Consider the following 24,647-nt stretch of genomic DNA (forward strand, 5'->3'; position numbering starts at 1 on the left):
TCAAAGTGATGAACACTTGCATATTACTTTGTCTCATAGACTTCTATGGGACCAGAGGCGTCACCCCCTGCTGGTCATTACAGAGAATGCATCTTTACTGCACTTGAACTCTTAACTTCACTTTAATGAACCACAGGTTGTCTCCTGGACTGAAGCTCTCTAAACTCCTCTCCTTGTGTCTTCTTCAGTGGTTTAAGGTCACCGGATAGGATTTGTACTTAATTTGCATTTTTATTCAGTCAGTTGTTTTGATCTTTGCAGGAATCAGGAATCAGGAAACATTTATTACCAAAATATGCCAAACATACAAGGAATGACTCAAACTCAAACTCAGTTCCCTACTAATGTCCATCACAGCGACCAAACTGGTCCCTTTGAACTCTGCCAGTCTGAACATTAGTGGAATGGAGAATAATAATAATGAAATCTCATTCATCTGTCTCTGTGCTGTTTATTATTTTTTTGTACATTTTAATACTGAAAACGAAAAAAAAGGCCTCAGAAATTCTCTCTACTTTTATCGTCAAGAGCGTTTGGCTGAAGACACAAAGTGTCTTTTAGCCTCCGTACTTCCTGCCGATTAAACTATCAAACAAGTTGGATTCAACTGTTCAGTGTTAAACAAATGACACTGGACTTTATTCACTTGAGAATGACAGCAGCTCTACAGACATGGCTTTAAGTGTCACACTTTATTTACAAAACTTCTGAGAACCAACAGCTAAGGAGCGAGACGGCGAAACAAGACTTTTCAAGACTTTTCTTTTTTTTAGGGTTTAGGGTCAGACTCGCGTCCGGTTGCAGGGTTGCTTTCTGGGGCGATCTACTTCCTGCGGCGGGCGGCTCCCTTCTTGCTGCTGTGATACGGAAGAAAAACACAAGGAAACACGTCAGAACAACTGGCTTCTTACGACTTGGAACCGGGAGCGGATGAACCAGATGTGAAAATTCAGCGGGATGTTTCCCCACACGTTTTTTAGTAAAATACACTTTTTCCTTTTCTCCAGTTGAATAAATCAAAGCAAAAAAAAAGCATTTATTGAAACTAAATGTAGCTTTCAATGTAAGAAAGAATGAATATGAGGTTTAGGTTTGAAACAGCTTGTATATTAAAACAGGAAAGTAGGTAAATAAACGGTCTAAATTGCAAAAAAATACCTTCATCAAGGAAAACATGCATTTCACAAATGGCTCAAAACTGTGGAAAATTGCAACAAAAAACCCCAGCTAGACTCCCCTTCTGCAGCGGCACGGTCACACATCTCCGTGGTTGTGAACTCGTGCATCACTTACCTGCACGTTCAATGAATCGCGACCGAGTCCGACGGCGACTTACCGGGATTCACTTCACAGTAACTGTTTTGCACTGAAAAAGCATGCACCATTCTGGCTCATAATTGACAATTATTTGTTACCACTTGAGTGATAATTGTTATGAAGTTTACACTTTTTTGGAGAAGCCGGAGGACATCACATCACCAATAACAATTTAGCATAGCAGCCTTAAGCTGTCCAGCTGAGTTCCTAAACTTTCAAAATGAAAAGAAAGTTATGTTGTTAGTTTTTAGCATTTTACTTATGGAAACCATTTAATTAGCTGTAAACAATTTAGTTTATCACTGCTATTTTTTCTATGTTACTAACGCAACTAAGTCTAGCTTCATTTTGATGATCAATCCAACTGTGCTGGCCTTTAACTACGTTAGCTGGTCAACTAACTACACAGCTTGAACTAACTACACAGACTAAAACTACAAATGTCCATCATGTAAAACGCTGCATTTTTGCTAATTATTTTCTGCTCTGAACTGCCATAAATGGTCATCCTAAAGGTCAAGACCTTTATGTCTGACTCGGGGTCCACGCAGCCAGTTTGGGAGTTTTTGGAGGATTTGCCCAACAGGTTCCCAGTATTTACTTCTTCTGCAGCTTGTCATTGCGGTTTCTGCACATGAGCACCTGAAAAACAAATAGCGGCAGCATGTTTACCTGAATGGAGAAGGTCCTCCAACAGGCTCCGTGGGGCTGAGGCATCATGGAAAACCAAGATGGAGGCTGAAGCGCGTGATCAGCGTTTCCTTAGAGTTTACCTTTGTGTTATTTTTATATCGTAGCAGGTCCCGATCAATGCTATCAATGCTAGAATCTGGAAACGTATATTAACACCTGATCACTGTAGCTTAGTCTTGTCTTGGTTTTCCAAAAAAAAACAAAAAAAACGTGGACAGTTGAGAGAAAATTGGCTTCAGGTGGGCTCCGATGAGTCCAACTTACCGGGGACGTCCCGAGTGGGACGCCTTGCTGAGGAGGTCAACACCATATTTACCTGCTTCAGGTCGCTAATCTGCTTTTAGCCAAAGAGTTTGACTCACAAATAACAACCACCACATTTGAACAATAGAAAATAAATAAGTTAACCTTTAGAAAGAAAGGAATCTGGTTTGCTCCGGTTATTATTCGACCTTCATGTCAACATGCAGCGAGCCTGCAACCCCCCTTGCTGCTCGGCTCTACTCACAATTTACTGAGCTCCTCCACTCTCTTACGCAGGGTTGTAACCTGCAGGGAAAGAAAGACACGGCAGGAGTTCAAAGTGAGAATTGATGGGGTTTGGATGTGTGGATTAGAGCACGCATCAAACCCACCTGTGGAGGAATATATTATTACGGATTTCATTTGTAATAAAAGTTTTCAAATGTTAACTGTGAATCACAATTAGCGGCAAATCAATTATTCACAAGTAAAATGCAGTGAACCACTGAAATCAGAATTGATTGATTGATTCATAATTGATAAGTCATAAGTTTGAATAAAGACTATTACAAAATGATAAATTATTGCCAAATGATAAATGACAAATGATACTATTGATTTACATTGTTACGTACTGAACATTTTCGTAAAGTAAGTAAGTATCCCGTATGAAAATAATTATATAACCCATTCATGTGTATAAAATGTCTCACCTCGTATTTCTGCCTCTTCAGTCTTTCCATGTGGTCGAACTTCTCGGACTCCAGCTCAGTCATCCATTCATGCAGCTCAGTGATCTTATCCCTGCAGGGACACAAGAACAGCGTCATGCAGGAAGGGACCTACTGTCTGATGGTGAGCAGATAGGACTAAAGTGAGATTAAGGTGAGTCCAGGTAAGACTAAGGCGAGTTCAGGTGAGACTAAGGTGAATTCAGGTGAGACTAAGGTACGTCCAGGTGAGCAGGTGAGACTAAGGTGAGTCCAGGTGAGATTAAGGCAAGTTCAGGTGACACTAAGGCAAGTTCAGGTGACACTAAGGCGAGTACAGGTCAGACTAAGGCGAGTACAGGTCAGACTAAGGTGAGTCCAGGTCAGACTAAGGTGAGTAGGTGAGACTAAGGCGAGTCCAGGTGAGACTACGGTCAGTCCAGGTGAGACCACGGTGAGTCCAGGTGAGAAGGTGAGTCTCGGTTGTACTTCAGCTTGTCTTCGTTCAGGTGGTCGATGTTGAGCTGCTTGCGTCTGGCGGCCAGGATCTTCTTCTTCTTCTCTCTCTCAGTCTCTTTTTTTCCTCCTCTCTTTTGGTCTGCCTGTCCAGTGGAGTCAGGCAGGTTAACGAGCAGTACTTTCATCTCAAGGAAAAGTACTTCTATATCTAACCATACTTGGATCTGAGTATATACGCTTCATGCTAACTTTCTTCATTCATTCATTTGACCCTACCAGTTACTTTTTAGATATACCCTTACCTGATATGAAGCAGTATTTGTAGTATCTCAAATTGGCTCCACATTGACAAATTGAAGAGTTATATCTCAGATAATAAATGAGCTTTTTCTGTACAGTGAGTACTTTCACTTTTGATACTCAAGGAACATTCAGTTCATAATACTTTTATTTATTGACTATTTCTTGCAATGGAGTATACAAAGATTATATTTACATGAAAAAGTAACATCATTAAAAAAATACTGTTACGTCTTGCATTAGAAACCTTATTTAAATAAAAGTATTTTATCCGTCCTAAGTGTTACAAAACTCACCCCATGTAGGTTGAAAGTGTAATAACAGCGTAAAGTGACAGATGTACAAAAGCCCAAAAGTGCCATTATTCAACCCGAGAAAACAAATAGATCTTAAGATTATGGCAAATTGAATTGACAACAAAGAAATTAATGCTGTAGTAGAATTAGTAGTAGTATAAGACTAATACTGTAGTACAGCGGTTCCCAAACTCAAGAATGCCTCGGCCCAATTTGAAATCTGAAAATCTTTCGCGGCCCACCCAAACCTTTAATCACAACTCTGATCAAAACATAATGATTAAATGACCTTAAGAATTTAACCAAAATCAAACATCCGTGAGCAAAAGTCTGTTTTGCGCGAGCAAAAGTTTGTCTCCGCGAGGAATTTGCTCGCTTGCGAAACGTGGACTTTGTTGCTCGCGAGGAGAATCTCTGCTCGCGGTCGAAGGAGTTTTCTACGTGCTCGCTGTTGTTCTTTTTGACAGGTGGAGACGGTGCTTACAGGGTCCGATCGCCCCCCTCGCCATCCACGCCTTAAATCTTCGGCTGCTTTTAGAATAACTTATTTTCCCCGTTAAGATGGTTCAGCTACTGTAGAGAAAAGGGCGCCCTCTCTCGCTCTTTAATTTCATTAAATGCTCGGCAAGAACGACAGCTTTGTTTCTCCGACGCGCCCTGAAACAAGCTCCATATCTCATGTGCTTGAGCGCCCGCTCAGCATCTCGCCGTCGTAGACCGAGCTTTGGCATGTTTGGCAGAGCGCCTTGAGTGCCGTGTACAACCAGTATGAATCAACCGATTAACCAATTGATCCATATATATAAGGCGCTCTGGATTATAAGGCACTGTCGTTTTTTGAGAAAATTAAAGGCTTTTAAGTGTGCCTTGGAGTGCGGAAAATACGGTATATTTACTTTAATACTACAAGAGGGCGCCCCGTTTGTTGAACAACGACAGGCGGACAAGAGCAACGGTTTCGAGCGAGAGCCTTATTGTTTTATTAATCTGTCTGTTTTAAATTGTTTGTGCTTCATCAACTAATGTTTCACATAACTAATGTGCCGCATCATAAATATTTTTATATTAATTTCAAACTTTTAAAAATTGAAAATTAAAAAACTTTATTTATTTATTGTAAATGACCTCTCGCGGCCCACGTGCAGTACCTTCGCGGCCCACACTTTGGGAATCGCTGCTGTAGTAGTATTACTGTGTACTGACTTTCTGCAGGTGGCTGCTGTAGTTTGAGCCCATGCTGGACAGAGCCGACTTCTTCTTTGCGTCGTCATCTTGCTTCTTCTTGATGTCACTCTCCTCCCTTATCCGCCTCTCCTCCTGATTCACACAAAGGGAAAAGATGGGTGTCGGTGAGTGAGACCAGGGTCGGATTTCTCAGAGTAGTGACCCCTGACCCCCGCAGCACAGGACACAATAAAGTCATAGAGCAACTTTGACTGGGTCAATGTACACCTAAAATACTGATAGACAAAAAGAGGATGCTGTGTTTTCATTCAAATATGGCTTCAATAGAAATATGCAAATAAACTTGAATATTCACAGATAACTGCAGATGTATACAGAAAATATAAAACATTGCATGGAATATCGCATATATATACTAATATATACACTCACCTAAAGGATTATTAGGAACACCAGACTAATTCTGTGTTTGACCCCCTTTCGCCTTCAGAACTGCCTTAATTTTACGTGGCATCGATTCAACAAGGTGCTGAAAGCATTCTTTAGAAAGTTGGCCCATATTGATAGGATAGTTTCTTGCAGTTGATGGAGATTTGTGGGATGCACATCCAGGGCACGAAGCTCCCGTTTCACCACATCCCAAAGATTCTCTATTGGGTTGAGATCTGGTGACTGTGGGGGCCATTTAAGTACAGTGAACTCATTGTCATGTTCAAGAAACCAATTTGAAATGATTGGAGCTTTGTGACATGGTGCATTATCCTGCTGAAAGTAGCCATCAGAGGATGGGTACATGGTGGCCATTAAGGGGATGGACATGGTCAGAAACAATGCTCAGGTAGGCCGTGGCATTAAACGATGCCCAATTGGCACTAAGGGGCCTAATGTGTGCCAAGAAATCATCCCCCACACCATTACACCACCACCACCACCAGCCTGCACAGTGGTAACAAGGCATGATGGATCCATGTTTTCATTCTGTTTATGCCAAATTCTGACTCTACCATCTGAAAGTCTCAACAGAAATCAAGACCCATCAGACCAGGCAACATTTTTCCAGTCTTCAACTGTCCAATTTTGGTGAGCTCTTGCAAATTGTAGCCTCTTTTTCCTATTTGTAGTGGAGATGAGTGGTACCCGGTGGGGTCTTCTGCTGTTGTGGCCCATCCGCCTCAACGTTGTGTGTGTTGTGGCTTCACAAATGCTTTGCTGCATACCTCGGTTGTAACAAGTGGTTATTTCAGTCAAAGTTGCTCTTCTATCAGCTTGAATCAGTCGGCCCATTCTCCTCTGACCTCTACCATCAACAAGGCAGATTGTGAAATACTCTGACCGGCCCGTCTGGCACCAACAACCATGCCACGCTCAAAATTGCTTAAATCACCTTTCTTTCCCATTCTGACATTCAGTTTGGAGTTCAGGAGATTGTCTTGACCAGGACCACACCCCTAAATGCATTGAAGCAACTGCCATTGGTTGATTAGATAATTACATTAATGAGAAATTGAACATGTGTTCCTAATAATCCTTTAGGTGAGTGTATATACTTATACTGGGCACCAATAACAGGTTGTATTTTTAAATAGTTTGATATACAGACTGTATATGAAGTATCCAGTAAGTATGTAACAATTTTAGTACATTGACAACCTGAAAACAGACAGATCACCCCAGGTAATCCGAAGACGAGGTGAACCACTGACCTCTCGTCTGGCCTGACGCTCCTTGTCCTTCTCAGAGCGGACTCTTTGCTGCTCGGCCCGCTCAGCGCGACGCTTCTCCTGCAGCGTGATGGGATTATGAAGCATGACAGCACACATCATGTTCATCATGAAGGATAACGTCATTGATCATGCTCATCAAGAAGCATGAAGTCATTGAATTAAAGCAGTAATTAAAATGTATAATCATTGACTTTTTAGTTTCACTTTGGAAACACACTAACATGGTTTTGTTTACTAAACCGACAGTTAGATTTAATCAACCGATTCAACAGTCAGATTTAACTCACGATCCTGTCCTTCAGGGCGATCAACTCCTCCTCCTCCTTCTTCCTGTGCTCAAAGTGAGCGTCGATGAGACCCTGCAGCTCCACCAGATCTTTGTTCTGACGTTTCTTCTGGATGTCCTGATGGTCACAAACAAACAAACCTTCAGCTCAACACTAAACGTCTTGGACTGAAATCCTGGCATCGCCGGTCCTCTTACATCAAAGTCCACTTTCTCTCCATCTTGGGGGATCTTGGGGGCGCTGGGCCTAAAGAGGTAGTTTTCACTTTAAGTGCGGTAGTTTTAGTGTTTAATGCTTTATTTTATTATCAGACAAATGTCTGGAGAGGAAATGTCTGCAGAAATCTTTTGAAGTGCACTAGATTAAACTTACTTGAACTTTGGCTTGTCCTCTGCAGGTGAGGAAAAGTAGAGGGGACAAGTACATGTCATGGGGTTAGAAACCAAGCAAATTATTTCACTTTCTCTCAGGCATTACACAGATTAAACTACATGGTTATTCCTCTTTATTTGATTAGTTAGTTTTCTAATTGAAGTTGGTTAGAACAACAAGTAAACACTGAAATAAAAAAACAAACTTCTCTTATCAAAGAGAACATGAAATTTAGTGGACATTAGAGAAGATCTTGCTGTGAGTTAAGCTACACAATGTTGAATTATGACAAAAATGGGATTTCTTATTGGTCTGAATAAATTGTGACATTCATGTATATGATATGTGTAGTGTTTTTATTTGGCTTGACCCCAAAACCATTTTACACAAGCAAGACAAAGCCCCCTCACCCCTTCAGTTGTTAATAACACCCATATTCTGCCGGATCCATGCCATGCAGAAGACAAGTGGCAGCAAAGAGTGGCAACATGGGAAGCATGTGTTAGCATTTCATGGGCTTTCCCTCTTTTTCTCCACCAGCAGCTTTAATCTACAAACTTCATCAATAGATTTTTGAAATGTTGTCTTTTTGTGTGTTTTTGTTTGGAATTGGGCAGCGCTACTGGATTTATTTCGACAAAGACGGATGGAAAATCAGCAGGCGTTTCCCGAGGTACAGACGTCAGACCTGTACACCGTGGTCCTCCCCAAAACCAGAATGACAGATTATAGGTTCTGTTACATTAATCCAAATCAATATACCTTCTTCTCCGAAGGCCTCTGCATGCAGAAAGCATCCAAAACAAAAAAAACAGAACAGACAATAAGCGCCAGCCGGAGTTCTGAGCGCAGCAAAGCAGTTTAACATAGAGAAACTACAACATATACCGACTGTAATTCCTCAAATAATAACCGATATTAAGAGGCCAGCACCAACAAGTAAAGGCTCAGCAAAGGAAGTCGCTAATTTGCGCTATAGGAATTTAAGAAGCTGCTGTGAAATGTGTGGGAGCAAAACCGTGCCTATTTTCAGTAATATCCTATATATCAAAATAGGTCTTGTGGAGTTTGAGGTCAATAAAAGGCCAATATTTGAGGATTTACAAATAAATATATTCTTACAACTTTTGTTGAAGTAACAGTTTGACCAACAGGACGTACCTATTTAAGAATTTCAGCCGGCCAAAAATCCATTTAATGTATACCAACATTTTAGGACACACTATGTTAGGCTAATTTGCTAATTTATTGCAAGTAGAGAAAAGGGGAAGGCAGGAGTAGATGGTTCGGAGTGGGGGGGTGAGTTGATGGAAAAAGACAGGTGGGGGAGAGACGTTAGATATGAGGAGGTTCAGGAATGGCGCTAAAGCATGTGACACAGCAGGCGGTTACAGGAAAGAAAAGGTCAATCATTGATGAATGATCGATGCGATCTGTTCCCTCGAAGACAACTTGGTGTGGATCAACGACAAAAAGAGACGCGTTCCACGCGCGTTCTTCATTTATCTCAGTTATTGTTAACCGGCATGCCACAGAAAAAGGTTCACAAGAAATCACTGACGAATTAGTACTGGTTGCATTAAATATCATCTTACCATCGTATTCTTCACATCCGTCCGAGTAAAGAAAGGAGCAGAAGAACATCATAAAAATATCCCAGGTCTGTACCCATTTTTTGGACAAATTGTGTAGATTCAAAAATGTGGGTACACAAATGTGGGAATCCATGCTAAGCACAAAGAGGCGCCTTTCCTCCTGGGCCGACCGGTGGCCAACAAATGGTGTTTTTTTAAACCTAAAAATGTCCTTTTGGTCTGAGGCCGGTCGGCTTGGGGGGGGCGCGGTGTCGTTGCAGGTGATCATGCAGAGCTTCAGTTTTTTAGCATCTTTTACTTGATGTTACTTTTTGAAACCATGTACCAGGATAATATATCCCTGCAGATTGGCTTGGAAACGGGAAGAGAGCATTGCTGCACAACTTTAACCTGGAGGGAGTCAAGCCAAACCTGTGAACAATACCGACTTGTCCAGTGCAACTACTTCTCTGCGGTGGGGTGGGTATTCACTTAATTTATTTAATTAAGCATGGAACTCCGGACTGTACCTGAAAGCTAGATTGTCGGTATTTGTATTTTTATGTTTTAAAAAACAAGGGGAAAAGGATGCTACTTACCCTCCTGACCACTGCAAGAGAGAGGGCAAAGAAATTCTTATTAATAATCATAAGACGCCTCACATCATGTGCACCAGTATTTTGACAAAATAAGCCTACACTTTTTGTATATAAACCATCTCTGTGGGAGGTGAACAATAGTGGAAGTCAATGCGAGTGGACTTACACTTCCTCTGTGTCAGACATGATGATGGTGGACTTTGCAACCTGGAGGCGAAAGAGTAGAGAGTAAAATTGAAGGCTTTATTTATAGCTCGGGATTAAGTTGCAGATGTCTTGAATGTCCTATGGAGACCCCACCCTGCTGCCATGCGTATATCTCAACCCCTCACACCCGCCAAAAAAAGAAAATGAAACAAAATAAATGTCTTTATAATCTCCCAAAATGTTTTTTTTTTGGAGGAGGTTGTATTTGGAAGAAAAGACTCACTGATTCTTTTAAATCCAGCCCTCAAAAAAACTGTTTATAATTAGAGCTTCAACTTTGGGCTGAAATTGGAGCCTCAGTCCTGAATCTGCTTCTCAGACGATAAGTGAGAAGGGATCCAGTTATATTTGTGCCAACGGTTTGTTTTCAACCGCTGATGGATGAGTTTGATCTTGAAGGGGTGTGGGTGGGTTGGAGGTTGCCGTCCTCATCTCTTCTCTCACTTCTGTCGAAGTCCTTAAAGAGTTTTTATATTTAGAAATCCTCTTCTTGCAAATTTCGCCCCACTCTCACAATCCCTCCGAGCAGCAGAAGTCCAGAGCATATTCGATCGATCGATGATTGACCCTATCGACCCTATCACACCTTGGATCAAGTGCCCCTTTAGTTAAATTAGCTTGAGGCCGCTCCAGGAATGTCTCCACAACTATTTCTAACTGACAGCTGCACGGATTCCCAGATCCGGTTTCAAGGAATGGGGGACAGGGGATAAGAAAGGTCTAGAAAGATTGGGTTCCTTCCCCCGGACCATTTACCCACAATTCCACCTTCATGTCCTTATCCGGCCGTCTCGCCATGTTCCCTTCTTAGGAATTAAAGGGGCTTCCGCTAAGCTAACGCTGAAGGCTTCCCTGTATTTGCTCTTTGGATTTCGTTAACTGCAAATTTATGTCCCCCCCCCTTCCTCATTGACCCCATGCCCTATGCCCCGTCATATTCTTAAGTCCGGTCTTTTTTTCTGCTCCCGTTCACCATGTTAAAGTGTTTATCCTCATGCTATGGGTGGATTAAATGTACACGCCACGCCCGAGACTTGGATATCGCAGACAATAATCAGCAAATAAGCCAGCAGAGCTAACCAAAGTGCCTCCTCCCCTCCCTACTGGACTACTGGACAGAAATAACAACACCATTCGCTGCCGCATAACTCATTAGTAAAGTCTTCTGTCCCCTGCAGGACAAAGTTGCTTCAAAGGCTTTAAGCCGTCTGCAAATCCTTCAAGTATGAACGTGGGGCAACTGCCTCCACTCGATCAAGACCAACACAGAAACAACAACAAAAGCCCTCTTAAGAAAACAGCGGATGTCAAGCAAAGAATGTCTAAAATCCCAATGAGCAAAATATTCTGGTTTTGGAGATCCCGGGATTAGAACCACAGTTTAAACTAGGATGTAGGAATATCTCCCTCTTTGGAGGGGGGACCTGTTCCCGTCTCACCCCGTGTTCCCCAGCAGCAGCCTCCACCGGCCGTTGCAGTCATTTTTTAACACACGTGGACTTCGCTGTCCTCAGATTTGTATGACAATAGTGTGGGAGGGGCTGGAGTCGGGGCATTGCGTTGAGTTCCCTCTTCTGCTACTCACACTCACAAACACTCTCGTTCTCACTCTCTTACCTCAGAAAAGCTGAAAGAAGTGAGCTCACCGCTGGCCGAGACTGGCTGTAAGGTTCTGCAAACTTACCACGCTGATTATGTGCTTCTGTAGTGACACACGATCCGCTCGCCCTCCCCATTGGCCAGAGACGCGTCCCGGAGGCTAGGCCGGGCCGGGCCGTGGGTCCCGCAGCTTTCGCCGCACCCACCCCACCCCCCACTGCCACTTAATAAGGAGATGGAAGTGTGGAATACTAAGGTGGGGGGCTCAAGTTTAGAGAAGGAGGATGGGAGTCCGAGATACCCTGCTAAGTTGCTATTCTGGGGCAGCTGCATTTTAAGGCAAGCCGAATTTCAAGTAAGGGCGAGAGGGCGTCGTCACGGGAGCTGGTCAGGTGGTGATCCCGAACCTCTTGAAGACGTCCAGGGACACATTCACACAACGTTCAGTCAGAGGAGGACCTGAAGAATCTGTCCATCCAAGTTTCAGAAACGCCTCCTCAATCCCTACGATCAACTCCTCTGGTTCCCCAGGAGAAATCCACAGATCTGCTTCAGGAGGGTCTTCAAGTCAACCAAGACACCTAATAAATGACAACTGAGATTATACACACCCTATTGCTATTAGCCTCAAATTGAAGGGAAATTTACTTCAATTAGATGGACTTTTAAAGAAGAATATCAAGTTTTAATTTGTGATTGAATGCTTTATTTGCCACATATTGTGATCTGTAATAGCACAAATATAAGATATTTGCTCATGAAGTTTTGTTTTTCATGTTCAGATCATTTTTTACATTAAAAAGGCCCCATAAAAAGTTGTATTTACTTGGATTGAACTCAGGGAGAGAATATTCTACCAGGAATCTGATCCGATATGTTGCTAATGTCTTTCGCTTTAGCTGCAAGTCTAAACAAGCTGCATCATGAATCATTCAGCAAGCTCCTGGGCTTGATTTACAAGCATGATCTGTGATCCGAGGGTCAGCCTTTCTAAATGATCCTGTTTATTTTCCAGCAGGGGGCGCTGCAATGACAGAATAACAAACAGAGCATTATGGGGTTCCTTCTGAGGGAGGGATCTGAACACAAGTAGACAAAGAACTGTTTTATTGCGCAGTCAATGCTCTGGAGACAAACCACTGGAACGGTTATAAAACAAGAACTCCACTCTAAGGAGACTAGAATGTTTCTCCAAGGATCCTCACCGCACTAAGAAGGCATCTGTTCCACACCTGCCAATAGAAACCTGGAATACACCAGAAATATAAAAAAATAACCCATTAATACCCCAAATAATGAAATGAATGCACAGGAGATATTCAATGATTTCGTTAAGGACCATTAGGAAGCCTTGAAGACTCCCTTAAGGACACGCCCTGTATCAGTGCCACAGGACTTGCTTCCCCCTTTTGCATCAGAGGACGCCGCAACATCCAGATGACAAACTGACAAAAGAGCAGTGAAGCGGGTGAAAGGATTTACAGGACTAGAAATGCTGCTGCCGCTCCGAGCAGCTCCCAGGCTCCGCGTTTATTTTGGGACCGCCATGGTGTCCGTTCCTTCCATTTGTAGGAAGGAGGGGTAGCGGGGGGTTGGGGCTGGGGGGAAATCTGGGCTCCACATGAACCTGCCGCTCTGACACTCCGGGCTGGGACAAGCAGGCAGCAGCCGGGCTGGCCGCCCCCCGAGCAGCAGTCGCACAGGTAAACGTGCCGTTATTACACCTTTTATTCTCAGGTAGAGCGCGGGTAAGCTTTTGCAGGAGGGTGGGGGAAATGGTGGATGTTGTTGGGGTGGGGGGGGGGGTCGGGGGAGAACCACCAATACAGAAACCCCCCACACCCCTCCCGCTCCCCGACCTCTGTGTTGGGCAGTTTGCACCAGCAGGGCTGAGCTAAGCGTTACCTTGCGGCTTCACAGCGTTGGAATGAGGCATGATTGACACGTTTCTATTAATTTCTTCCATGTTCTCTAATTTTGTTTCAAGGGGAACTTGCCCATAGCGTTTGAACACGGCAACACGTTATTCACCTGGTAGGTTCTTTCTTCTTCTGTCTAAACCCTGTTTGCTATGTTTATGTGTTTAGCCGCATTACTTTTAGCCATACGACTTAAACAAATTTTGGGGGGGGGCGGGGGGGGGGGGGTTTGATTAATTCACTTGAGGAGAGGACGCCATTGTGGACCCGTTGGGTTTTTTCTTACACGGCTATAATTACCCTTTCCTCTTTTGAACCGGCATCCTGAAGGCGCCCCAAATACCGGACTTACCATAGCCTTAAAAGGAGGGTTTGGGTCTTGTGTGTCAAATGGCAGCAGGGAGGGGAGAAGTGGATGGAAGAGGGGGGAGGGTCTAAAAACACGACCACATTTTACTGAGTTGACACAGGATATTAATCTGAGCATATTGTTCAGTTGTTTTGAACAGATTTATTCAGTTGACTGCGTGATCAGTTGTTATCGTAAAGGTATCTGAACGCTGATTGCACCAATCTTATTTTTCTCAGAACAACATTCTCAGAGGGGTTGGAAATAAAAACAAAAACAGAAAGGTTCCACCAAAAACCTCCCTTTCTCCAACCTCTAATGTTAAATGCCTGTACTCTTCTGTGATTGAATTATCCATGTTTCTGATGCCCTATCCAGTGTCATTGGGGCTGTGATGTCATGAGTCATGTGCTTTTCCACCCCTCAGCAGATATATATACACACACATCTAAATGAGTGAATCAATGCGGGCAGAGGCACAAGAGTGTCTCTTACAGTGATGTATGATTTTTTATATGGTTTTCTATATTTCATATAGATAAAACGTTACTCTACATTACAATACTTACATTCCTCAACATGTTAACATTTGGATTTGCGTTTTTATGGTCTTTGGAGGATGGACCCTAATGATTTTGTTGTACCTCTTTTTTTTTCTGCAGCATCAGGACACATTTTACATATATTTGGCTTGAAATGTTTTATTATAGAATGTAACATTGTGGTTTCAAAGACTTCTCTTTAGATTTGGATGTTGGTAGTCCTGGGAGATGAATCTTAATGATTTTGTTAGCCTCCTCTCTTTCACCTACCACCAAGTTTTTCACTTTAAAACACAATATCTAACCATACACGAGCGGCCCAGATGATAAACATTTTCGATTTTTAGTACATTAATTCTTAAGCTCCACTTCCGGTACCAGACCAGTTAAATCAACCAAGTATTTCTTTGTTCAATATTTGTATTGAAAAGACGTAACTTTATCAATTAACATTTTTACCCATAACTAAACCTTAAACCTTCATTATTTTGTTAATTTTGAGCATGGATCATGACTCATTGCTGCACATGTTGCCTACAAGACGACGTACCATCAAAACATTTTTTAAGTGATTATTTAATCTCCATCTCTGTGTAGTAGTTGTTGAACTACTGTAACTATTCAAATCCTACATGATAAGTAAGATAAAATAAGATTTTCCTGCGATCGTGGAGTCATTACACGGTAACGGTTCATACTCTGTGGAGCATGAACGTCAACAATAAATTTCCATTTCATAATTCTTCAGGAAATCAGGAAATCAGGAAACCTTTATTACCAAAATGTGCCAAACATACAAGGAATTTGTCTTGGCGGTTGGTGCGCAACACTAGACAGACAAGACAGCAGTGCACAAATAATAATATAAAGTAAAATGAAATGCTAATGCAATGGGTTAGTAGAATAAGGCTATGGGTTAGTATAAAACAAGGGAATAAAGTTAAAAATTTCAAATATTAAAAAAGTTTAAAAAAAAATATTAAGCATAAAGTGCACTAACGAACAAGTAACAAAGTGACGAGTGACGACAAAGTGATGAATTACAGTTAAAGTGACATGTGCAGTGTGAAGGGGAGTGACCGGTGGAATGTTATAGTCAGTCAGTGGGGGACCGGGCTCTGTTGATGAGCCCGACTGCCGACGGGAAGAAACTGTTCGTGTGGCGGGAGGTCTTTGTCCTGATGGACCTCAGCCTCCTGCCAGATGGAAGGGGCACAAACAGTTTTTGTCCGGGGTGAGAGGGGTCGGCCACGATCTTTTTAGCTCGCTTCAGAGACCTGGAAGCGAACAAGTCCTGCAGGGACGGAAGATTGCAGCCGATCACCCTCTATGCAGAGCGGATGACCCGCTGCAGCCTGCCCTTGGCTGTGGCTGCAGCGTACCAGACGGTGATGGAGGAGCAGAGGATGGACTCCATGATGGCCGTGTAGAAGTGGATCATCATCGTCTTTGGCAGGTTAAATTTCTTCAGCTGCCTCAGGAAGAACAACCTCTGCTGAGCCTTCTTGGTGATGGAGCTGATGTTCAGCTCCCACTTGAGGTCCTGGGTGATGATGGAGCCCAGGAAACGGAGGAATCCACAATAGTGACCGGGGAGTCACACAGGGTGATGGGGGAGGGTGGGGCTCTGTTCCGCCAGAAATCCACAACCATCTCCACTGTCTTTAGAGCGTTGAGCTCCAGGTTGTTCTGGCTGCACCACGACACCAGATGGTCAGACTCCCACCTGTTCAGATGGTCCGGGGGAAGGAACCCAATCTTTCTAGATCAGTCCAATGAGGGTGGTGTCATCCGCAAACTTCAGGAGCTTGACGGACTAGTGACTGGGGGTGCAGCTGTTGGTGTATAGGGAGAAGAGCAGAGGGGAAAGAACGCAGCCTTGGGGGGAACTGGTGCTGATGGTCCGAGAGGCTGAGACGTGTTTCCCCAGCTTCACGTGCTGCTTCCTGTCAGACAAGAAGTCTGTGATCCACTTGCAGGTGGAGTCGGGCACATGCACCTGGGAGTTTGTCCTGCAGCAGAGACGGGATGATGGTGTTGAAGGCAGAGCTGAAGTCCACAAACAGGATCCTGGCGTAGGTTCCTGGGGAGTCCAGATGCTGGAGGATGTAGTGGAGAGCCATGTCGACAGCATTGTCCACAGATCTGTTGGCTCTGTAGGCGAACTGCAGGGGGTCCAGGAGGGGGTCAGTGAGGGACTTCAGGTGGGTCAGGACGAGCCGTTCAAAAGACTTCATGACTACAGAGGTCAGGGCGACGGGCCTGTAGTCATTGAGTCCTGTGATCCTGGGCTTCTTGGTAACAGGGATGATGGTGGAGGCCTTGAAGCAGGCTGGTACATGGCATGTCTCCAGGGAGGTGTTGAAGATGTCTGTGAACACCGGAGACAGCTGGTCAGCACAATGCTTCAGGGTGTGAGGGGAGATGGAGTCCGGACCGGCTGCCTTACGGGGATTTAGTCTTTTAAAGAGCCGGTTAACGTCTCTCTCCAGAATAGAGAGGGTCGTTGCTGGTGGGGGAGGGGAAGGTGATATAGATGAAGAGGCGTGAGCACCTGATGGGCTGGGGGAGGGAGGCGAGGGGGAATGCAGCAGGTTGGTGGAGCTGTGGGGGATGGAATCAGGACATTGTCTTTCGAATCTGCAGTAGAACTCGTTCAGCTCGTCTGCCGGGCGGAGGTCATTCATGAAGTGGGGGGTTTTTGGCCTGTAGTTAGTGAGGTGTTAGAGGGCTCTCCAAACCAAAGCAGAGTCACTTGCTGAGAACTGTTGTTGGAGTTTCTCAGAGTACAGTCGTTTAGCATCTCTCACCGCCTTGCTAAACTTTCAGATTTTGACTCTGTGTACAAGTCTTTGTCCCTACTCCTAAATGCCTGATCCTTCTGCAGACGTAGTGTTCTGAGTTCCCCTGTGAACCAGGGTTTGTCGTTGTTGTAACTCACCCTGGTGCATGGTGGTACACAGCTGTCCTCACAGAAGCCGATGTACGAAGTTACAGCCTCTATGAACTCATCCAGACTGTCAGTAGCAGTCCTGAAACCATCCCAGTCGGTGCAGTCAAAGCACGCCTGAAGATCCTCCAGCGCCTCACTGGTCCACTTCTTGAATTCCCTCACCACAGGTTTGCAGAGCTTTAGTTTCTGCCTGTATGCAGGAATCAGATGGACCGTGACGTGGTCAGAGTGTCCCAGTGCAGCACGAGGGACGGCGTGATAAGCCCTGCTTACTGTGGTGTAACAGTGATCCAGCGTGTTCTCCTCTCTGGTGGGGCATTTAATAAACTGTCTGTATTCAGGAAGTTCATGGGTGAGATTTCCTTTGTTATAGTCCCCGAGGACAATAACTGAAGAGTCCGGGTTGGTCCGCTCCACACGCCGTATTTGGTTGGCGAGTGTCCGCTGTGCCTCGTGCACGTTGCCCGCCGACGCCATGTAAACACCGACCAGGATGAATGAAGCGAACTCACGGGGGGAATAAAAGGGTTTGCAGTTGATGAAAAAAGTTTCCAGATCAGGAGTACAGTGTTTTAGGATCACCGTTACGTCGTTGCACCAGCTGTTGTTGAAGTAGAAGCAGATTCCTCCACCGTTTGTCTTGCCGGAGAGCTCTGTGTCGCGGTCCGCTCGGAGCAGCTGGAAGCCCGCCAGCTGGAGCGCGGAGTCCGGTATCGATCCGCAGAGCCACGTCTCCGTGAAGCACAAAACGGAGGATGTAGAGAAGTCTCTGTCTCTCCTCACCAGCAGCTGAATTTCGTCCAGTTTGTTGCACAGTGAGCGCACGTTGGAGAGAAAGATGCCTGGCAGCGGAGTGCGAGAACCACGCTTGCGGAGTCTCACCAGCGAGCCGGCCCGTTTTCCTCTCCTACGGCGTCTTACCGCGTGACGAAAGGTGAGCGCACCTTTGACTATAATGTCCAGTAATTCCACGGAAGAAAGCAGGAAAGTTGGAAGTAACTCCGCTGGAGTTGTTCCACGGATGTTCAAGAGCTCATCTCTGGTGAAAGAGCTCCGGGAATCGCAGCAGCAAACGTAATTAACAACAAAAACAACAAAAAACGAAGAGCACCGAAGCACCGTGGCGGCCTTCAACGGCGCCATCTTGTGTGGTAAAAGGAATTTAGGTATGATATGGCACTAGAGGATAGTTCAATTGGTCACTAAAACTATTCAAAATTATCCTCTGGGAACCATACATGACCAATAATTGAATGGGAATTTAGCCAGTTGCTTAGGTGTTTTCTGCAACTAATATTTTAAAAACTAAATGGAGGGCAAAAATACATTATAAAATAATTTGAATTTATTTTGAGTATTGTTGCATTTCCTGTTAACAAGCAAGAGGATCTTTTCCAATGGATGCATATATTATGGACAGATGTTTGCTTTGATGTGAAAGAGAGGCATATTTAAAAATATCATTTTATTGGCTCAATTTTGGTATCGTTGGCTTGATGTCACTACTGAAGTTTCAATCTTCTAGGATAAAGATAAAGCGCCCAATTCCTGGGGTCTTTAACATGGATCAGAATGAAAAATAGACCAATTTCTTTTTTTTAAACCCTCCCCCCAAAAAGTTAACTTACTAAGGCCAAAAAGACCGGTTTAGTTTTGGTCAAGAGAAAAAGTTCAACATTTTTTAAAAGTGAATATGAAACTTTAAAATGTATTACTAACATGTGATGGAAATGATATTAATAAAAATTAGTCCAGGTGAAGTGTTCAGTTGGAAACTACAGGTTCAGAGATTTAATCTCAGTTATTAAGCCTTCATACTCTTGCTTTAGATGTGACCTGTTATGAATTTCTGACTCTTCTCTTTCCTCCCCAGGGTACTGAAGGGCTCATGGCTGTTGCATACTGCTCCCTCGCTGAGTCGAGCCTGCTTTCCCAGCATTACACCCCACCCCTGCTACCAAAGCCCAGAAAGGACAATGTTCGTCTTCAGAAGCTACTCAAAAGAACCACCAAGAAAAAGGCTTCCTTTCAGGCATCGCAGCCCGCCGCGCTTTTCCGCTCCAGCCTTTCCCCAGTTAATGAAGCCAGCCCCGACCTTGAGCACAGCGACCACTCCACCCTTCCCAAGACCCTAGAGGCACCATTCGGCTGCCACAGTATCCAGCCGCCTCCGCGGTTTACTGTCAGGCCGCTTTATCAACATGTGGGCTCGCCTTACCCACACCGCATAACCCTCGGCAGAGGGGCGAGGTCCTCGCCTCAGGCAGTGGGAACCCTGTCACACTCGCAGCTCATCACCACAATTTCCACATCGATTCCCCTTGCTGGGGATACATCAGCTCCGGGGCCGGTAGTAGAGTTGGCGGTGCCCCAAATATCTCTGCCAACTTGTTATATACCCGAGGCGGCGAAAAAGCCAGCTTTCAGCATATTTGCTGAAACTCATGTCATTGTGAAACTGGGAGCAGCCGGAGAAACCCCAAAGACTAAGAGTCCAGGTCCAACTTCACATTCAGAAACTGGGGGTCCGGCTGTGGTTCGTCCTCTAACTGTGTTGACCCTGTGCGGCAAATCCAAAAGTCCACGTCCAACGTTCAAAGCAACAGAGCATTCAAGATTACCCAAGCCGATGTTCGACGTCCCTCAAATTAGGTTGTACACAACAAGCACATCACACTACAAGTCATCCAGGACCCCACCGGTGTATGGCACACCTGGATTGACCGCTATCGGCAGCACAGTACCTCAAAGTAAAACCCCAACAGAAACAAAACCAGATTTGACTTCAGCATCTGCAGGCAGAAGAGGCACAACAACAACAGCTCAGCTTCCTATAATGGGCACTGATTCCCCGAGAAAGACAACAACATCAAAAATCAAAAGAGGCACTAAAGTAACAGCAGATATTACGGTCATAACTCCTAAAGCCAAAATGAAAAGAGCTACACCAACGTTTGGATTCAAAAGAGCTTCCCCAACAGCCGAAATCAAAGGAGCTACCCCAACGGCCAAAATGAAAGGAAGTATCCCAACGGCTGAAATCAAAACAGCTACCCTAACGGCTGAAAGAGTTAAAACACCAACTTTTGAGTTTCAAACAACTTCGCCATGGTGGCCTAGAACCCCAGCATACCACTTGTCTCGCGCCACAACGCCTGCCTTTGAAGTCTCCAAACCCAATCCTCGCTTGTTTGCAGTGTCGCCAATCACTGTAGAACTAGAGAGGTCAAGAACGCCCCACAGTGTTCCTGCTATGGGCAATATATCTGCTTCCCAAAGCATCAAGGCCCTTGAACCTAAGCCTACTGAGATAATAGTGAATGGGGACATTTATTCGGAAATCGCTTCTGCTGTAAAACCAATCCAACAATGCATAACAAAGTCGAAATTGGAGTCTGATCTGACAAGAGGAACTGCTTCACCTGTCAACACTTCAACAGCTGAGCCAAAAACACTAGTAGTTATTCCTCACAGCAATAATCAGAGGCCTAAGACACCAACATACGAAGCATCCCGACTTATGACCACGTCACCTGGCTATAAAAGACCAAGGACACTAACACGTGGGATTTTGCCTTTTGTTTTATCCCCTATAGTCTTTCAGAGACCCAAAACCCTGACCAAAAAGAATGAAAAGTCAAATTCTGGCTACCGGGGGTTGACCCCAGCTGAATATGCTGCTCACGGTGGAATAAGAACTTACTGTCCAGCATTTGATATCTTCGGATCCAAAACTGAGGAGGAGGGTGCAGCTGCAAAAGAGGAATCAGCAGAATGTAAGACAACTAGCCAAGAATCATCTGTGAAGAAACCCAAAGAAACTCTCAACGATGTAGATAAACCCCACATGGAAGCTAAAAAGGATACAATCACCCTTTCAATCGCAACTATTATTGTTTCACAAGAATCCGACGCCTCAAGAACAACGTCAAAACAAAAGACCAGTATGGTATTCTGTCAAACCGCAGAGGACCAAGAAAAAACTGTGATTCAAAAAACAGCAATGGCTCAATTTCCAGCAGCAGAGGGGAAATCTCTTGAGAAAAAGAAAATAGAAACACAAGTTCGAGAAGTGGCCAAACCGAAGTTGAAACCTTCGGAAGCCAAACATCCTGCGTCAAACAGTGACGAGAAAGATCCTCTGATGGCACCGAGAAAGCTTTTAGGCAAAGATAAAGTCCAGGAATGTGGAACTGAGACAAAAACCGACGTCTCAGATAATAAAGAGCTGGCGAAACCAGTAGACGCAACCAGGGCCAAAGCAGAAGACTCCGAGCAAAGCACTGCTCTCCCTGCTAAGATGTCTACGATTGAGTCAACAGGAACTAAAGGCAAGGAAACCAAAGCAGAATCAGCTTCATTAGTTAAATCTGCAACTGAGATAAAGGAAGGAGATGAATCCCTCTTGCCTAAGCCCCTTCTCAAGGTCATACAAGGGCCGGAAGGCGTAAAATCTAAATTGAGTGGTTGGTCCCGACTCAAGAAGCACATGGTCATGGAACAGGAGGAGCCCAAATTTCCAGATATACGGTCCCAGAAGGAGATAGCCGGGCCAGAACAGAGCGAGGCGCAAAAGGCCCCCACCGAGATGGACTTTGACGAGCCCGTCACTCCAGATGAGAACCGACCCAAAGACCCTCCTGTGGCGACGAAGATGTGGGAGGCCGTTCTCTTCCAAATGTTTTCCACTAAAGAGACTATCTTGCACCAGATTGAGCTGAACAAGAGCAAAGAGGAGAAGGACGAGGGCCGCGAGGAGGAGTCGAAAGAGGTACCTTCGTTTGCCCACCGGCTGCCCGTGCTGCTTTTCAGTCCGAGGTTTGACGCCAAGAGGCTGAAGGAGGCGGCGTGGAGGCCGGTGATGAAGATCTCTACCGTTTTTGAAATGGGTCTGATCGGCCGCAAAGTCAAAGACGAGGAACCAAAAGACTTTAATAGAACAGCAAGGAGGTTCACCGCTACTTCCGCTAATAAAATATGAATATATATATATATAAATAGGTCATGATACATGTTCGGTGTACAGGTGCAGAAGTCTTAGTTGCTGAGTTAACGAATTACTTTATACTAGACAAATTTGTTCGACATTTGTGTTTGCATTTGTGTGACTGGTTGGCTGATGTTGAGTGTTTGTGTTTGTGGAAGAAGAAAAAAAGACATAGGCTACATCTTGAACGTAATTCAGACGTCACATCCGATTAAAGCGTTTCTGTTTTCAGTAAAGCAGAGCTTCTTGTTTCTTTTATCAGAATAGATACATATTTTGATAAGTTAGAGTTAGTAATTTCTCAAATTGTTTTACTCAAAATGATGCCTCAGGGTGAAAACCTCATAATTAGGAGTACAATTGATTTTTAAAATATTTCTTTTAGGTTTTAGTTGGTTCTAGTCTTGGGACTGAACTTTCGGTCCTCTTAACTTGACCCTTTTCCTTGGACATAATGACCGCATTGAAGAAGGAGAGGAATGCATAGTCGGTTATGCACAAAGAGAGGTTTTGATGCAGAAGAGGGAGATATTCTACGTGAACAAATAAATGTCCCGAGTATCAGCTTGCTCTCAGACACAATCACACTCATTTTAGAGATTTATTTGTGGGAAAAGAAAACTTTCCTAAAGTCTAAAGTCCACCGGATGTGTTTCATCAAAACCTTTCATCATTCACACCTAGAAGCCTTTTAGTAATAGGCAATAAATGGATATTTTCGAGATATTGCGTGTTGAGTTGAAATGCAAACCATTGCAGTGTTATATGCGTCCGAATAAGATTTTTTTTTTTTTAATGTTTTCTTTCTTTACTATTTCTAAAGGTGTGCAATGGAGTTGATTTAGATGAATAAAGAAGGTTTATCATGTCTCGATTTAATCTCTTTCTAAAAATTTATATTTTTTATTCACACAAACCTGAACTTTCATGGTTTCACTCTTTTGGATTTCTCTGATCAATTTATTCATCTTCCATGGCTGATATTCTTTCAGACTAAACAAAATGAAACATTTATTTTACTGCTCAATAAATGCTCCTCTTCATGTAGTGATGAAGTGGTGAAGTTTCATGTTGATTTCTAATACCAAAAATGATAGACTTTGAAACAGTGCTGGTTTTTCTATTATTGTATTTATATTAATTAAAATCAGGTGAACACTAGTTTAGCGGCATCTATCGGATACTTTAGCAAACGTCCTGAGGCGCAGAAAATAAGTTCAGTTATCACTCATTTATCAAACCACTGTGCTCATAAAACCCCCCAAGAAGAATAACGCTTGTTCCAGAGTGGATGTGATTTCATTGATGAACCACTTCCTGTCCATCATTTATGTATCCTCCTATAACGGTGTGACAGTAAAACTCTTCTATTTCTACTCTTCTATCCTCTCCACTATTTAACTTCATTGATTCCGCATTAAGATAATTCCCTTTTTAATGGGTAGAAAATGTTCATGATGTCAAAGATAAAAGCTTTGCGGAACGTCTTTGGGCTTCAAATCCTGAAAATCGATCATTAATCAGGAATTAGGAACATTTATTGCCAAAATGTGTCAGACATAAAAGAAATTTGACATGGCGGTAGTTGCGTAACTTTGGACAATGAGACAATGAACAAGACAAGTAACATAGTGCAAGAAAACAAAACATACAAAACGTGTCAGCATTCTGTTTTCGGAAGACAAAAAGTTTATAGTTTGTAGTTTATAGCAGAGGATCGACCAATCGCCAAGGCAGCGTTGGGATGCCATTGAAACCACACGTCAAGAAGGCGCGGTCGACCGCGGGAGCTATTGGACAAACTAATGCTAATGCTAATTGGCGATCATTGGTTACTAACGGACTAACTAATTGGTGATGCATATGGACTACTACTCTCTCGAATGTTCTGACTCTATAGGAGCTGTTGAATATGAGAACGTACTAGGTCATACTGGGAAGGATGGATCTGTCTATACGGCTGTCTTATAGGCGTTTCATCCATCAATAGGATTTCATGCATTATCAAGTTGGTACTACCCACAACGCCGTCATCCTTTACGAAAACCTTGGGGTTCTTTGACAGCAAATCCCTGGCCTGTTGTTTCTCTCTTCCCTGCAAATTTTCAAATTCAGGGAAACCCAAATAAATATCAGCCATAGTCATTTCTTGACTGGAAACAACTGCAGTACAACTGTGAGAATCAACAGAAAGGTATAACTTAATCAGCTGACACTATAGTGGCTGTTTGAACTGTGGCAACAACTCTACGAGGTGTTGTAAAGAGAACAAAGTTATTCAAAAACTCCCAATATTCACAGGGAAGTACCATCAAAGTCTTATGTCTTTTAT

General features: G+C 43.8%; 2 protein-coding genes across 5 annotated transcripts; one reads left to right on the plus strand and one right to left on the minus strand.

Moving 5' to 3' along the window:
* Positions 1-431: 431 nt before the first annotated feature.
* Positions 432-11,700, minus strand: LOC120812342 (troponin T, fast skeletal muscle isoforms-like). 2 transcript variants are annotated; one of them, XM_078097427.1, is made up of 12 exons: positions 11,584-11,700; positions 9,926-9,966; positions 9,182-9,770; positions 7,587-7,605; positions 7,412-7,460; positions 7,215-7,331; positions 6,907-6,984; positions 5,222-5,335; positions 3,453-3,565; positions 2,967-3,057; positions 2,519-2,559; positions 432-857 (listed from the first exon to the last, which is right to left on the minus strand). In XM_078097427.1, exons 3-12 carry the CDS (start codon positions 9,447-9,449, stop codon positions 824-826), a joined length of 924 nt encoding a protein of 307 aa, XP_077953553.1. In that variant the 5' UTR covers positions 9,450-9,770; positions 9,926-9,966; positions 11,584-11,700; the 3' UTR covers positions 432-823. The 2 variants fall into 2 exon arrangements, with proteins under 2 accessions (XP_077953553.1, XP_077953552.1); XM_078097426.1 differs by having other exon boundaries at positions 7,587-9,770.
* Positions 11,701-12,976: 1,276 nt separating this feature from the next.
* On the plus strand, positions 12,977-23,183 carry LOC144390921 (uncharacterized). 3 transcript variants are annotated; one of them, XM_078097423.1, is made up of 3 exons: positions 12,977-13,268; positions 13,553-13,599; positions 19,202-23,183. In XM_078097423.1, the coding sequence occupies exon 3, from the start codon at positions 19,217-19,219 to the stop codon at positions 22,307-22,309; it is 3,093 nt and encodes a 1,030-aa protein (XP_077953549.1). In that variant the 5' UTR covers positions 12,977-13,268; positions 13,553-13,599; positions 19,202-19,216; the 3' UTR covers positions 22,310-23,183. The 3 variants fall into 3 exon arrangements, with proteins under 3 accessions (XP_077953549.1, XP_077953551.1, XP_077953550.1); XM_078097425.1 differs by lacking the exon at positions 13,553-13,599 and having other exon boundaries at positions 13,160-13,268; XM_078097424.1 differs by lacking the exon at positions 12,977-13,268 and having other exon boundaries at positions 13,460-13,599.
* Positions 23,184-24,647: the final 1,464 nt, after the last annotated feature.

The sequence above is a fragment of the Gasterosteus aculeatus genome, chromosome Y (genome assembly GCF_964276395.1).
Source record: "Gasterosteus aculeatus chromosome Y, fGasAcu3.hap1.1, whole genome shotgun sequence".
Taxonomy (NCBI): Eukaryota; Metazoa; Chordata; class Actinopteri; order Perciformes; family Gasterosteidae; genus Gasterosteus; species Gasterosteus aculeatus.

Coding starts and splice junctions, on each gene's coding strand:
- LOC120812342 (XM_078097427.1), bottom strand. CDS start 9,449: ATGATCACCTGCAACGACACCGCGCCCCCCCCAAGCCGACCGGCCTCA. Junction 3,566..5,221: donor ACAGCAGCCACCTGCAGAAA/GTCAGTACACAG, acceptor TCCACTGGACAG/GCAGACCAAAAGAGAGGAGG. Junction 3,058..3,452: donor CTGAACGAAGACAAGCTGAA/GTACAACCGAGA, acceptor GTGTCCCTGCAG/GGATAAGATCACTGAGCTGC.
- LOC144390921 (XM_078097423.1), top strand. CDS start 19,217: ATGGCTGTTGCATACTGCTCCCTCGCTGAGTCGAGCCTGCTTTCCCAG.